This window comes from Cottoperca gobio, chromosome 18 (assembly GCF_900634415.1).
Source record: "Cottoperca gobio chromosome 18, fCotGob3.1, whole genome shotgun sequence".
Taxonomy (NCBI): Eukaryota; Metazoa; Chordata; class Actinopteri; order Perciformes; family Bovichtidae; genus Cottoperca; species Cottoperca gobio.
This window is the reverse complement of record NC_041372.1, coordinates 6081708-6097496: the sequence shown is the minus strand read 5'-3', so window position 1 is coordinate 6097496 and position 15789 is coordinate 6081708. Positions and strand designations below refer to the sequence as shown.

General features: G+C 38.9%; 1 protein-coding gene across 6 annotated transcripts in view; it reads right to left on the bottom strand.

Moving 5' to 3' along the window:
- The window catches only part of nrxn2b (neurexin 2b), a 503322-nt gene that overhangs the window by 401196 nt on the left and 86337 nt on the right, over positions 1 to 15789 (bottom strand). For 5 of the 6 annotated variants that reach the window (XM_029455250.1, XM_029455256.1, XM_029455255.1 and 2 more), the window contains exon 3: positions 13978 to 14007. The exons of the other annotated variant lie outside the window; for it this stretch is intronic. In XM_029455250.1, the coding sequence (XP_029311110.1) occupies positions 13978 to 14007 (30 nt within the window). The remainder of the gene's footprint in view (positions 1 to 13977; positions 14008 to 15789) is intronic. 6 annotated transcript variants of the gene reach the window in all.

The following is a 15789-nucleotide window of genomic DNA, read 5'->3' as shown; positions in this document are numbered from 1 at the left end:
TCAAATGAAAACCTGTGAATTCACAGTAACCTTGATAAGGAGCTTTGCCGTCTGGCTTATTCGACAGTTCACCTTGATGCAGAGAGCGCACTGGCAGATTCACTGAAAGCACTCCAAACTGTTAGCACTGGCTTCTCTTCTTAACTAAAGGGAATTATTTTGGTTCACCAAGCCTCAGTAATATGTTAAAACCCCTCACTACACAGATCATCTGCCCAATTAAGCCCATTTGGAGATAAGATAGGTAGCTTTGATCCGTCCAATGAAAGGAGCCATTTGGAGGACGAGGTCATTAGTCAACATTTTCTCTCTTCCTACTGCATGTACATAATACAACCTCAACATACATACATTAAACTCCAGTGTCTTGCATGTTGTTTTCAGATTGAATAGATATTGTTCAAATGTGTGCAACTTAAACCATGATACAAAATTAAAAAATGCTAAGGATTAAGGTAGTATTTTCCCGTTATTTAGGAGTAATTAGGGTTTATAATAATATTAACATGTCAATCAATAAAGTTTGTGTATTGCTTTGATGCTCATTTATCAAAAAAACACAGGTTAGCCTTTTAAACCATTTGTTGGATTTGTTTTGTTTTAATTAGTTTTAATCATTCCATCAGTGAGTAATGACTGCATCTTCCTCCGATTTCAACTGTTACATTCCAATATAAAGTTACACAGAGACGTCGATAAAAACAATTTAAAATTCAAACTTATTCTGTAGAAAGTGCCATTAGCAAATAGTAGCACAGTTCACAACCTTGGGTCCATTATGGACATTCATTAGCCATTAAGCAGACATCAACTGTCCTGTAAGTTATGAAGACAAATCTGCCCACCTTTAGTAGATCTAATTATTAAAATGACATGCAGTAGGGGATTACAGGAGGTGAGCGGGAGGCAAGGTTTGAAAGAGTGTGAATATCTACTAATTAGCCATATGACTGAAGCCCTCTCGGGGGAAGGAGTTACATGATGGGCCAGGTGGCGTTCATCAGCAAGTTGACAACTCGAGTCATATATCCTGTAAGCTCACTTAAAGCGTAGTTGGAACATGTCAGCATGTAGTAATGTGCTCTTTTGTCACTACATGTATGCGTCATTACATTCACTTTGACGGTATATATGGAGCAACGTCTGGGTGTAATGTCATGAAGAAATGTGTCATCATTAAAGCTGGAATAGTGAGAGTTAACTAGGCAATCCAGAAATTCTGTAAAGTGGCATAACTTAATAGCACACAGAACTGTCTGATGCTGAAGAGACGAAAGTCCTTTTTTTTTTTGGAGAAAACTTTATTTAGCTTTTTAATAATGATTTCCACCTCATGGGGGAAGATTAGCTTCATGATCATTATCTTTGCCTTGCGCTACATTTCATTTGGTGATAGGAACTTTTGTCATTGACCATTTTGCAATATTTCTTCAGTGCAGTTTTGAGTAAAACCCTCTCTAATGCAGCCACTGTTTGCGGTTCATAAATTCTGTTAAATGCATTTCTTAACACTAAAAATAGTGGTAACATTTTAGCAATCTAAACATGTATTTAAAATGAGGGCGGTCGCAGCTGCATTACTCTTGCCATTTGCTTTTATTTATTTTTTATCCACATATCTTGAATACTAAAAGAAATGTTAACAGAGCATTATTCTAGGGAATATTTTGATTGCTTCCCGAGATTCACTATCAGACAAACCTTTCTTAACTCATGTGAAAAGTACATTTAATTGATTGAGTGATTATATTTGATGATTAAACCCAACATAATGCTGCAGTGCTGTCATTACATACGTTAAAAACACAAGAAGAAAAAACACTTCATTGGCTTATTTCTATTGTGGCCCTTTAAACTGGCTTTGCACATTGGTTTTTATGTACTTGTATTGCTACATATTGTACATGTACACACTATGTGAACAATCTAACATGGAATATGGCCATGTACAGGTGATTTAATGGTTTCAGGGAGGGGTTATCAAAAGAACCATCAAACTGAAAGGTCCAGTCAATTTAATAGAACTAGAGATGCCAGCTGTGGATTACAAAGATATATACTTTAGGTACAATATTACACAGAAAGGCAGGACTGAAACAAACCAAGCCTCCTTCTCCCAAGACAACATGAAGGAGATATTTCTATGCGCTGGTTTGATTCAGTTGGTCCTCTACCGTTCTAAATCCCCACATATCTTAATAATGTTCTCTCTCTTCCAAATCCCCTTATTCAATTATGGCAGCCTCTAATACATGTGTCAACATGTTTCATTAGTCAGTCCTCCTCTTCCACCAAAAAGATTAGCTCTCCCTTCTTTCTTTTTATTTACTAAATGCAGAAATATAATTTTCCCCAGGACAGAGGGAGAGAACTGTGAAAGAGAAAGTGATTATTTTTTGTTCATTACATTTCATTCTAGTCGGCCAGCCAGAGCGTCTTTCTTTCCTGAAAAGGCTATTAAATACGCTGCCTAAATTTAACTTATTCAGCTTTCAATTTTGCTGCAGTCTACATTTAAATACTTGGAGAACATTAGAGGGAGTGTGGTACTAGAGCGTGGTTTTAAGTCTTGGCTATCTAACCTCGTCGTCTGAAATGCTTTTATCACGGAGCGAGTATTCACTAGCTTTATGCAATTGAACAATGCTAAGACTGTAGAAATAAGATATGAAGAAAGACTATTTCACTCAATAAGTGTGCATGAGTGTATGTATGTCATAGAATGGGATCATTATTTCTACGAGTGCGTGTTCCCTTTGATGTTCCTTGTGGTAATTGTTGGGCGTTCCTGGTCCCTCACAGGGTTTATAGCAGCTTCTGCACTGCTGAACTGAGTAGGAGAGTGTAGGGGCCACGTGTTAGAAGGAACTAGATTAGACGTTACAGTGCATGCGTGCTCTGCGGATTTTTCCTGGTTACACAAACTGTGCAGAGACAGAGGAATGGAAGGCAAGGGATCACTGGTCATTATCATTCTACTCATGTTACGCTCATCTCCTTATGGGCCTCATCTCTCCATTCCCTTCTCCATTTACACATATCCCTGTCTTCATCAGATTCCCCATAGCGCCCGATTTTGTCTCTCTGGGAAGCAGACAAGAACAGAGAAAAGGGAGACCGCCAGGAACAAAGAGAGAGCAAACGATTACAAGAATAAGATGGAAACAGACATAGCTGGAAAGAAGGATCCAGGCAGAAAGAGAGAAGTATGAAATGAGTTTGAGTTTGTCTCACTTTTGAAAGCCTCTGTAATCACTGGTCCTTTGGCTATACTTGTAATAGCAAAATGCCTTTGGTCAGCCGATAGCCAGTAAATAAATATGTTACAGTCTAAATGCTTCTCATCTTTTTTTGTCTTCCTCATCTCCTCTTTCACAGAGTTCCCCCAGCCCTCACTTTCCCATCTGGTCCATAAATATACAGTTCCTCTCTCCACGTTGTCTTCCTCGGGACTCTTACCCTTTGTTATCACCTATTATTCCAGGTCTTAAACTGCTCTGAACAGCGTTACTCACTTCTCCCACTTCTACCTCAGTCCTCCCTCCATCTAATGTGCTACTCCATCCCTCCTCTCCCCCCCCCCCCATCATATTTCCTCACTCTCCTTCGTGCCCCTGGTGACCTTAATTACAACATGTAAAAACTTGACCTGGATCCAATTTCCAGCCTCTGACCACACAGCTCCAAGATTAATGCCCCATGGGACAAATTCAATTAAGCTCCCTCTAAATAAGCAACATAAGCAACAAACAAAATATTAGGGGTAAAGGCTCATGCAAGGAGAGAGGGCAACAGCTACATATGAAGAATGATTAAATGTGCTCTATGGGCTACGTTCAAGATATTAATGGTCTATATCTATCAATGGGTCAATAGTTGCCAATATATTTGGTTTCCTTGATAGCTGACAGTATCCATTAGTATCCACTCTTAGATGATTTACAACATCATTTAGGAAATGTTAGTATTTGTGAAACAAAATTTTACTATATTATAAACTTTATTATATGTTTTCTTTAGATTCCCAGGATTACTTGTAGAAGACCATCATAAAGCTGCACTAGTTGTCTTGGTGTGTGTTACAGGTCTACTGGCATAAATGAAGTCTTTAAAATGTTTGTTTATGTTTTGGTGAACTCTTTATGGTTTTTATATTTCATACAGTATATACATGTCCCGTATCATTTATTTCCAGTTACTCCATCTGGATAATGTGTGCAACAATAAACTGTTAATAGTTTATTAATTAGTAATCAGAATGTAATGTATGTAATTGTCCCTTTTCAGCTATGATCCAATATATAATTTATAAACTAATTATCCCATAATAATTTGTATAACGATCTGTAACGCTGCAGGTAGCAGTTAATAAAGAAGTGTTGAATCGAAGAAATATTCCTTATTTGTCTTTTTTTATTTATTTAGTTGAACTCCTAAAAACCTCACGACAGCCCAGAATCCTTTGGCAAATGTTGGCCTTCTGAAAGCAAAAGTGCTTTTGGACGAAGCTCTTTGAATGTTGAGAACAGACAGATGAATTCAGTTTGTTAAAAATAAATGAAAATAAATGTATCCATAAGCATATATTTTCTTGCTGTACCAAACTCGCATCGAACAGTAACTCCTAAATCATGTATGAATTGAACAGTCACTTCCTTGTAACATTACACCCCTAGTATACAAGATTTTTTTTTTTTACCCAATAACTTGTATATGTTTGAGGACAATCTGATTTGAGTTCAGTCTCGCTTTATTTTTAGGTTTTATACATCTGTTTTAAAAAATTAGTGGAAAACTGGCATAGATCATTTCGATGTTCACAGGGATTCCAGAGCCAACCCACACTGCTAAGTCCTGCTTGTGAACACCGCCTACGCCTGTGTCATGCCATTTTTCCAACTGCACATTATTCAGAAACCCCAATAGTCCAAAAAATGTCCCATTGGGCCAAAAGCTTTGACTTCTCACGCAACACGTATGCTCCCACGTTTAGTGAATATGCATAGACAGCTGTTTTAATCACACAAATATCTCCCTGTTTATGTGTTTTGTATTTATTAACCGTCTATACACTGTACATAATCAAGGCTTCCAGTTGTTCTGTGAGACTACAGGCAGATTCCTCTTACCTGCTACATTGGGCGGGGACCTACACACACTGTTGATTTTTACCCTTGGAGCCAACATAAAAAATATTTTGGTTCAGTAAATATCTGCTGTCAGTCAGCCTGGTGAAGGAACCTTAGCAAGCAGCTGTCCACTCGACTCCCCAGGAGCTTTTGCTTACAGTCTGCAGAGACATACACAGAATGGATTGGATGAAAGAACGGCTACGCGCCGCTCACATCCCGCTTCCACTGGGGATTCGCAGTAAGGCCCATTGCTCCCAATTAATTATGCAGAATGACGTCATCCGACCTTCCCAGCCTCAATTTGCCTTTCCTACTATGGCAAAGGCATGACCAGCCCTACTCTGCCTCTGATTGGTTTACCTTGATATTCTTAACCTAAACCTAACCAATCTCACTCCTCAAGCCTAAACTCAACCAACCCAACCAATGAAAGCAACAAGGAATAGCCAATCAAATCAAACAGTTTCTGTTAATTGAAGTTTGTGAAGGGTTGTCGGAGAAATGGGCTTTCTGTCCAATGGGTAATTTTTTTTGGACTATTGGGGTTTCGGAAAAATAATGTGCCATCGTAAAAATTGGCAGTCCCCCTTCAGCTAGACATATTTAGGCCAAGGCCGTTGGCTCGGAGGAGTTAGAGAGGATAATAGAGACGTTGTCAATTAAATTATTGTATTTAACTTTCAGACATTTTGCTGCTCCTGCAAACAAAAGTAATTCAGCGTTAGTACACTGCTACGCCTGTATTCTTCTCACAGATGGGAGCCTTAGTTTTTGATGGCATTGTTCTTGGCAACCGTATTATACCTCTTTTCTTCCTCTAAAAAAGGTGAAAACAAAGATGAATATAGTACATTCAACTAACACACACACAGACACCAACCACACAGTAAAAGACTAAAGGGATCACCTATAGTAGGGGAATGTGTTGTGCATGTGCGAATATTTGTGAACAGCAGTGCGTGTCCATTCACTTGTAAAGTGGGAGTCCGCTGTGTGTATGATGTGCCCTGTCAGTTTCTCTAAGTGAGGCTGCCAATAATGAGGACGTGACTAGCATGAGAAAACACAATGCAGCCTTCCGATCAATCTCAGAGAGAGGGGGGGGCAGAGGGACCGGGACTGTCACACACCTCAAACTCTGTCATTCGCTTCACCCAAGGAACCTACTGAAGGTCACACAGAGTAGCCTCAGTCCAGCCCTGTCAATCAGCATTAGCCTCAAGATTGTGATTACGCCATTAACAGGGATTGACTCATACATCATTGACCTCAACTATGGATTCTGATATCTCTGATATTATTTAGTGGGCAGTCTTAATGAGACTGTGAATTCTAATGTCCTATCAGTATCATGAAGGAACTTTTTATATGGCTTCAAGGGCATCGAACACTAAGATTGTATGTGTGTATGTACAAGTACATACACACACACACACACAGTAGATACATGTGTATATTTTGGGCTAGGTCTTATAACTAGGTATTGTTATTATTAATAACATGGAAGAAACTGAAACTGATGATAATGGTACAGTAGCAATGATATGTTGTAGCTATAGTGGCCCAATATCCACATATCTACTCATCCTAGGCTTTTCTTTTCTCCATATGGCTGTGGGGACTGTGTGCAGCGGACTCAGGCTGCTATAGAGCTCCACCATTTTAGCCAGCTGCTGTGTCAGGAGAAATTCCTGCCTGTGTGAGGACTTCTGTCATCCTGGCCTAATGTCTCTGCAGTAGCCTCGCAGGCTTCAAGCCAGACAACCCACCATGCCCTGTCTGCTGAACAGGGTGGAAGAGGTCACAGAAAAAATTCTAAATGATCATCCCTTGGGATGTACAATGTGGATGACATTTTTTAACGGGATGAAATCTTGCTGTGTGAATGAATTTTGCAGCACCTTAATATTAAGCCAAAACCTAAATATTAATATATCTACTTTACCAAAATGTTAATTGACGCTTTACTAAGAGGTTTAAGTTTAAACTGAACGTTTTGACACTGTGTATGTATGCAACCATATTTTCCGTTTAGTGGTCATACCTTATTCTTCTTAAAAACAGCTCTGCTTCAGTTTAACAGATTAGTTAACTGCTCCCTTTTAGCAGCTCCTTCAGTGACAGGCTACTTCACCCACGGTGTGTCATAGAGAGATACCGTAGGTGCTTTCTCCCTGCAGCGGTCAGACTGTACAATCACCATGGCCCCTGGTAGACCACCACACCAACAACACACTATTCCACCACTGTTGTGCAATTACCACTCTCATGTGCAATATTCTTTTTTTATAACTTCTGCAATTATCACTGCCATGTGCAATATTCACTTTAACAACTTTTTATCAATGACTTTGTACTTATACTACTGTTACTCTATTTTATCCTATTTAATTGTGTACTTGGCACTTTACTCTCTTGTTCTTTTTCTGTAACAAGGTATATTTCCCTGTTGTGGGACTAATAAAGGCCATCCCATTTTTAGTCATGGTGTGGCTAAAGTGAAGTGCATTAATTCAGGTTGCTGAGAAATGTCATATTGGTTTGGCAGCATAACAGTAGTCATTTCAGTCATATTATGGTGGTAGAAAAATAATTGTTATATCATTTCTAATGTTCATAACATAACATAAGTGGACGTGGTTTGCAAGCTATGTTTCGAACGACAATGGAAGTGTTAGCTAAAAATCACAAAATTAAATTATGACTACAACATTAAAGTATACATAGAAGGATTTCCTTTCTAGAGTTTTTTGTAATTTTAGGATTTTAAATATTATTCAATAATTTGGTGTTTCCCTACAATTTAGAAAATGATCTTAAAAAGCATTTAGAATATGCATTCCATGCATAATTCCATGCACACTTCTCACAACTCAACGATTAAAGTGTCAAACATTAATTGAAGTGAAGTGACAGGACATAGGCAAGTGTTGGAGTAGCGATCATTTGTAAAAACTACTCAGACTTATTCATATTCATCATATGAGATGAGAACAACACTAAAATGCCAACTTTTTCATTAAAGACAAGTATTGGTCTGATAAAGCAATAAAATTATACATTAATTATACGTCAAAAAACAACCTTCGGGGATAAAGAATGATGTTATGCTGTTTTCACACTTAGCTGAGCTTCACTGCACTTCTCAGTGTGTTTAAATAGCTTCAACCAAACACAGTGGCACATGGACTCTATAAACTGCCCTCAGTGAGCTCACACAGAGATAGCTATCTTAACCTGGACCTAGTCAATTACATTCGTGGTTAGATACAGATCAGGCTGAATATTCCCTTCATTTTCTCCACAGTATCTACAACGACATCTACATTAAACCTGAAAAGAGACAATCTCCCAGGGCCTAGTTAATTTGATTCCCAGTATGCATCGTGCTGGCCTCTCCAAAAGAAGGTGTTGGTGGCAGTGGGGGACTTCATTTGCATGGAAAACAAATGGTCCGTGTGCAAAAGCATCTGCAATTCCAAAGCCAAGGGGGCTGGAAATGTTGGCAATTTAGAGCCATTAACTTGCACATTTTTTTTTCTATTATTGGAAACGGCAGTTTTAATTATTTAAGGGCCCGTTAATTAGTTTGTTAAAGCTGAAACACCTTCAGGGCAGCTGTTTGGAGCGGCGCAGGAACACCTTGGAGACTGCTGTGCCAAGGAAATAGGCAACATCTAGATTAGCATACAGTAGAGTATAAACTGCACAATACATTTGACAGTTCATATTAAATTAAATTGAGTTTATGAGACAGATACAACTATATATATATATATATATATACGATGGATCGTTACCGTTTATTGTCGCTGTACTGTACAAGTATTATTAAGATGTCCATGAGGACCAAAGAATATTAGATTCTTTAGAACTTTAGTTAGTGTAGCTGCAGGAGTGGAAAGACAACAGGAAAATACATGATTGTTAATATAAAGTATACTGTATATATCTGTTACATTTAACATTTACCCTATGACTGCTTTGCTTTCCCGTGATGGTGAATGCAATCAGCAAGTTATTTAACAATGTGGCCACTTCCATTCAAGACTGCGTTTTCTGGCTGAAAGCCAGAGTAGTGGTAGTATTATCAGCTCCTAATAAGGTCAATCATACACATTTCATACTGCATCATATTTAGTATGTAGCTTACAAAAGCTAAAGAGAGACCTTATGAAATATCTCTATGGATTTTATGGCGTTAGATGGAGCCAACTTCAGGGCATAATGCGCATTGTGATTTTTGTTATGGCTTTGCAGTCCATGCCTTTGCATTTCCAAAGTTAAATATATACATTTAAAATATGCATATGTGCCCAGATGGTATTGACTGCCTGTCAAATCTCTGACAAGATAAGCTCTTTTAAAAGTGCTCCTGTGTATTTTTAATTATTAGTATTATGATTATTATGATTATTATTATTATTATTATTATTATTATTATTATTATTATTATTATTATTATTGTTATTGTCTTCACATTCCAAAAATCAAAACTCATCTCATGTCCATTTTCATTCGTTTGATGCATGAACCAATTAAGAGTAGGAAGATTATGTTGGAACATAATCTCAGTGTATTTCTTCCAATCAAAATGTATTTAGGTAATTACATTAACTTCTTTTAGCAACATTTTTGTGCAACAATTTGTTTTTGTTTCTCCACTGCAGAAATGATAGTCGACAAGATGCTATATGCTATATTAAGATTCATATTTAAGTGTGTTTAGTAAAGATAAGTGGTGGAGAGAGAGAGCAGTGGGTAATCAAAACAATATTGTACTTTGGTGTATTGAGGGTGATGTTTATCAATTACTTTGGTTGGTGACAATTATTGTTCAGAGAGTTCAAGTCTGTCAAAGCTCCTTTCAAATGATAATCACTATTTTATTGTTAAATGTAATCTTTTGCTTTCCAAGCATGCGGCCCGGTGTGTGTGGTTGGCAGCAGTGTCACAGACAGGCAGATAGAGATCAGCAGTGACTAACGCCTGAGGTTTGTCCTTCCTACAGCTGTGAAGGACAGCCTTGGGTTTGAAAAGAGACTGACATAGATTTTTTTAGCCTGGTTATGTGATGGCTGAGGCCCCCGCCTCTGATCCTTTAAATTGACCAAACCCCCTTTTTTTTTTTTTTACTAAAATCGTGGCCGTCCTGACACACAGACAAACTGAAAGTTGATGCCTGGGAAGCCGAGTCTAAAACCTCTTGTAAAAATCATAAAATGTGCTAACATGTCACACATTCTTGCCTTTCCCAAATAGGTTTATTGATTTTTCTCTTTTAAGATATTTTAGTCCTGTCCTTTGGGAACAAACACTGTATTGCTCCAGATTGATCAATATAAACGGCTTGCAAGGTACCATTTGATGAAACTAGCATAACCAGCGGGAAAGTTACTTTGAACTCTGATAATATGGCATCCATCCCCCAGGTTTAATTACCTAGGGGTTTTGTTGTACTCTTTATCTAACTAGCAAGGGCTATGACTGATAAAACACAATATTAAAAGAAGAAAAAAACATATCGGTAGAGTAGTTTTATGTTATCTCCTAACAGAATTATGCATGAGACTTCCCTTGAATGCCTGCGGCCTATTTGGAGATTAATTTTGTTACTAAACTACTTTTTAAAAAGTAATGTACAAGCGAGAGGGGGAAATGGGTTGCAGTCAGTGACATGCACATTAAAGCAGCCGAGCTGTGTGCGTGATAGATTCTATTCATTCTCTACAACTTTTTTTCCCCCCCTCATTTTGTCTTCCACAATCCAAACCCTCTTATTGTTATGCAATTTTCAGTTCCAGCCACCTTTCAAGTTCAGATTCTGCTTGTGGGGGCCAGGAAATGCACCGCTATGCCCTGGACATAGTGCAGAATGTGTGATGTTGGGATCAGGGTGTGTCTCGGGGGAGACGATGGGAGAAGTATAGATAAAATAATGTCAGATTTCTCATTCTTGTGGTATGTCCTATTATCTCGGTGTGTGCTCGTCTTGCTACAAGGAAGAGGCTATAGTAAACATTCAGCCTAGTTCGGGATGGACTACAGACAGCGATCACAGTTAAATGGCAGCAGGTTGTGGGAGATGGAGGCAGAGTAAAGGCTGCGTAGAGATGAAGAGATTATGGTCTCGATTCATCTGCAGGTGGCAGCGAATGTCTGCTGGGGATGGAGGCATGTGTCGAAACATAAAGGAGCAATGACCTGGTAATGATCTTGCTCCATGATGGTTAAAAAGTGGGAGCAGTACAAATGAGAGGAAGCATTTTACACGTTTCCTCCTGAGCCGAGGCTAGAATTACTGCTCCGTGCTCGTATGCCTCCACCAACGAGTCAAGTTGAAGGTTACATCCATGTCTTTTCCGAAATGACATCATTTCATAAATGCTTTAAGACATTTGTGTGAAATATCATAATTAGCATATCAATTCTTGAGTTATGGCCAAAAACGTATTTAGAAAAATTCTAAATCAGTTCATTCTTGAGTCCAAGTGGACATTTATGCCAAATTTGAAGAAATTTCCTCCAGGTGTTCTTGAGATATCGTCTTCACACATGTCAAGACCATAGGTCAAGACACTCGTCTCAGTCACGTGATACTTTATTTAAAAAAATTAAGCCCACAAGCAACAATGAGTGGAAAACAAACGTCTTTAGAGCTTTTTAGGAAAAGACCCAATGAGGAGGCATTTAAACGACAACATCAGGAGTCCTACTTAAAATACATGTTTATCGCTACAGGTGATTCTCATCCCCCGCTCTGCATAATACACAGGCTCGCAAATGAGGCAACGAAGCCTTCAAAACTGCTTCGGTACATGGAGACCAAGCACCCGGCATTAAAAGACAAGCCCTTGGAGTTTTTTGAAAGAAAAAAACATGAACAAGAAGGACATAAACAATTACTGATGGTCACCACATCAACACATGCGAGTGCACTGAGAGCGTCATACTTAGTGACTAACCGTGTCGCTAAGACGAAGAAACCTTTTACTATTGGTGAAGAATGTATACCCCCAGTGTTTCCCCTACCATTGTCTTGGAGGGGCGCTGCACCCTCTCAACGGAGCCCCGCGCCCCCCCTGAAATTCAAGGTGTTTTTATTTTTCTAGTGTTTTTTTAATTTGTTTTAATTCTTTTTTTTATATTCACAACTCACTTTTCACATTGACAGGTGCTCTTTAATTAAATAAACTAAACGCTTATGTTATCGATCTAATTTATGTGCACGTTTGAGTTTGTACTGTCTACTTTGCGCATTCACATTCTTTCCTTTGCTCCGTTTTGCACCTGACGTGCGCACACACCTACAGTCAGTGCGGAGGGGAAAGGAGAGGAGAGAACTAAATAGAATCCGCACAGTTTTCTATATAACCTACAATTAGAATGAACTATAAAGAGCACTGACATACAGTAGTAATATAAAGTTTCCCTCCACTTTCTGTGAAGCTAAAACCCAACTCATTTTCAAAAAGACCGAGGCGAGTGTAGAGGCAGTTATTAGGAAGGTGACGTTGGCTTCGACAGGGATCACTACAAATGAGCTTTTCCCTCAATTGTTCAGTATCTTGAGACGATGGGAAAACAACTCGAGATTAATCAGTGAAACGGAGTGAGTCGGGGAAATGGGTTGTTGCTCAAGTCAGCGTGAATCACAGACTATGATGATAGAAGAGAGAAAGCTCTCTCCACACCAGTAAAGGTCAGAACATTCACTAGCTACTGCACATGTTTACTTCCTTTCTCTCTTCTGAACTTTGCTTTAACACTTTTTTTTCTCCATTCTGGACAGTCCTTGCAGGGTGGCCAGAGGCAGAGAAAGGTCAGACAATGAGGAGAACATAACTGTGAGGCATGGTAAATAGTCAGACTGGAGCTTGGTGTGTAGTTTAAAATGCATTTTGGCTGCAAGAATACACAACATTACATCACATTTTTCTTTTATTAAAAGTTTGTTGCTCATGATTTAAATACCTTCTTTGAAAAAAAATAAATGAAATACACAAAAGGCCAGAATATGAGCAGAATAAAGTCTGAGGGAAGAGAGGAGAGTGTGGTGTGGCAGGGTTAAACAGTGGTGGTGTAAGATGTACACAACATAGCATCAAGATCCAGAGTACATAGCAAAATCAAAACAGTTGCACACGTTTTCTCGTAAGTCTATCACATATAATTGTCATATCATAACTTGAACTGTAGCCCTTTAAATCAGAATGCCAAACAATGAGAATGTCAGCAGAGTGGTGAAGAGAAACTCTGCACATTCGACAACACTTTCACCTTGAAGTGTTAGTGAATGGGATTGTGAACACATTTTGCTTTTGAATCTTTGACCAACAAACACATTTCCAATAGAATCAGCAGGTTTTATCTTCTTTTTTTTTTATAAACTTTCTGTTTAAACCCAAGCAAAAGGGATATCAGAAAAGTGTTACCTTCAGCCCCGGGATCAGGTCGTCAGGGACAAAGGTGGTCAGAGGTGAAGGTCCAGGACGTGAGCCATAGGACAGGACAAGGGGTGGGACACACATTGGTGGAGGTCACAGAAAAGCACAAAGACATGGCGGGGAGGGAGAGGGAGGAGAATCAGGAGGCACAACCAAAGAAATGAGGAGATGTGGAAGGAGAGGGAGAAAGGGTTAGCAACAGGGGAGCATGTTGCAGAGAGTTAAAAAGACAAGGGAAGAGTTGGGAAGTAATGGAGGGACATGGCACCGAGAGAAGGTGAAAAAGCAGAGGAGGAAATTGTGAGGGAAAGCGGCAGTTTCGAGGGGTTGGGGGAAGAGGCTGAGTCAATTCCTCTAAAAAAAAAACAGAACCAAAACAAAAAGGAATGAACCCATACCTTGGTCGTTTAACGTCAGGTGCGCCAGACCTTGAAAGGGAAAAAACAGAAAAAAAGAACAGAAAGAGGAAGAAAAGAAGGTCATAAAAGGCACGGGAAGAAAAAAAGCATTGTCACAACGTTGGACTGCAGTTTGTGACAGACATCCTGGGGCAGACTTGGATGTCAGAGTTCAAATCAAAGGTAAAAACGAGAAAGAGAGATAGAGAGAGAGAGAGAGCGAATAGTAACAGAAAACAAGCAAACACTTCTTGAGTGAGGTGTGGGGGGGGTTTAGAAAAAAAAGCATTTTCATTTGGCGCAACCCCCGAAGGCCATTGCTCTCACAAATGCTTTTTTTTCCTCTGGAGTACTTATGGAACACACAGAACTGTTTGGCAGAAAAGGCTTGAACTGGATTTCTCATCTCTTACTGTACACAAATCATCAACAAAAAGAAACGGTGCTCTGCAAGGTCTCTCACAGAGAGGGTCAGAGATTAACCTGGAAGAAACGCTGCAGGGTGAAATGTTTTTGAGTTGCTCGTATAAACCCCAAAAACAAAGATTAATCTAACAGACATGTGAGCATCATAACACTAGCCCAAAGGATTTATTTAGCTTACTGGAGGCTACATTGCACACATTGCCAAAACCGCAGATCAAGTAACTTCTGAATCAAGCCAAACTACCGAGCAAACATTTCACATTCTGTGACAATCCATGCATGTAAAAAAAAACAAAACATTCCCAATATTATGAAATTCATAACAAAGCATTTATTTTGGGACATCTTTAAAACTAGAACCAAAAACATTTTACAGTCCTGATTTCTCAAAACGTACTGTCATCACTAAAATACCTTCAGCTTCTGGTTAATCACAACTGTAACCAATCCAGTCGCAGCACAATCATCCCCACAGACATAGCAAGCACACTTTCAAAACGGCCATTAATAGAAGCAACAGGCTGAAGATTTCCTTCCTATTGAAGGCCATTCCTTAATCTAACGGGAGTAAAAATAGTAAGAACAGAACGAAGGGACCTTACCGTCTGAGAGACTTGTTTGTGGCAACACAGGGAGCTTTCCTTGCATATGTGTGTATGTTAGCATGGTAGGTTACTGTACAGGGGATAATGCCCGACAGGAAGGACAATAACAAGCAAAATATCTGTAGAAACATGGAGATAGAATTCTCGGAAGTAAACCTTAAAATGAAAAGAAATGAAACATGTACTATGGCCTTAAGCAAGGTTTACTTCTAAATAAATCAAATGGTTAAAGCAAATTAGATTTAACCCCAGGCAACACAGAATATCAACAGCATTATGTTATTAAGTCTGTTGGACTACAAGTCCCAACAGGTCAAATCATTTCAAACTAACCTTCATCGAATTAACCCTTCGCCATTAAGGAATTGCAGTTGTGCAGTTGTGCAGCCTTGGAGTGCTTGACTTCTGTTTGGAAAATCTTAATTTACCAGCATGAAGATGAGTCCAACTAAATATTCTGCTTTAAGAGCTATTTGCTAGCTGAAAGCAGCTTCAAACTTCACATCGCTGATGGCTGCAGTTTATGAATATATTCAGCACAATAATTAGGTATTATGATTTTTTTGCCTTGATGTTTGAGATGTATAGTTTGGTAATGTATTGATCTTTATATACTATGACCTTCCTTTCCAAACAAATTCAAGCATTCTGCACCCACTGTTTTTTTGCAGATGATTTCAGAACTATGCGTTCAATGCACAGCAAACGTCGGTGCATTGACATATAGACCATGGACTGGCTAACTGAGGTTTTTGACAGTTAAAGCTACTTAAACATTTAG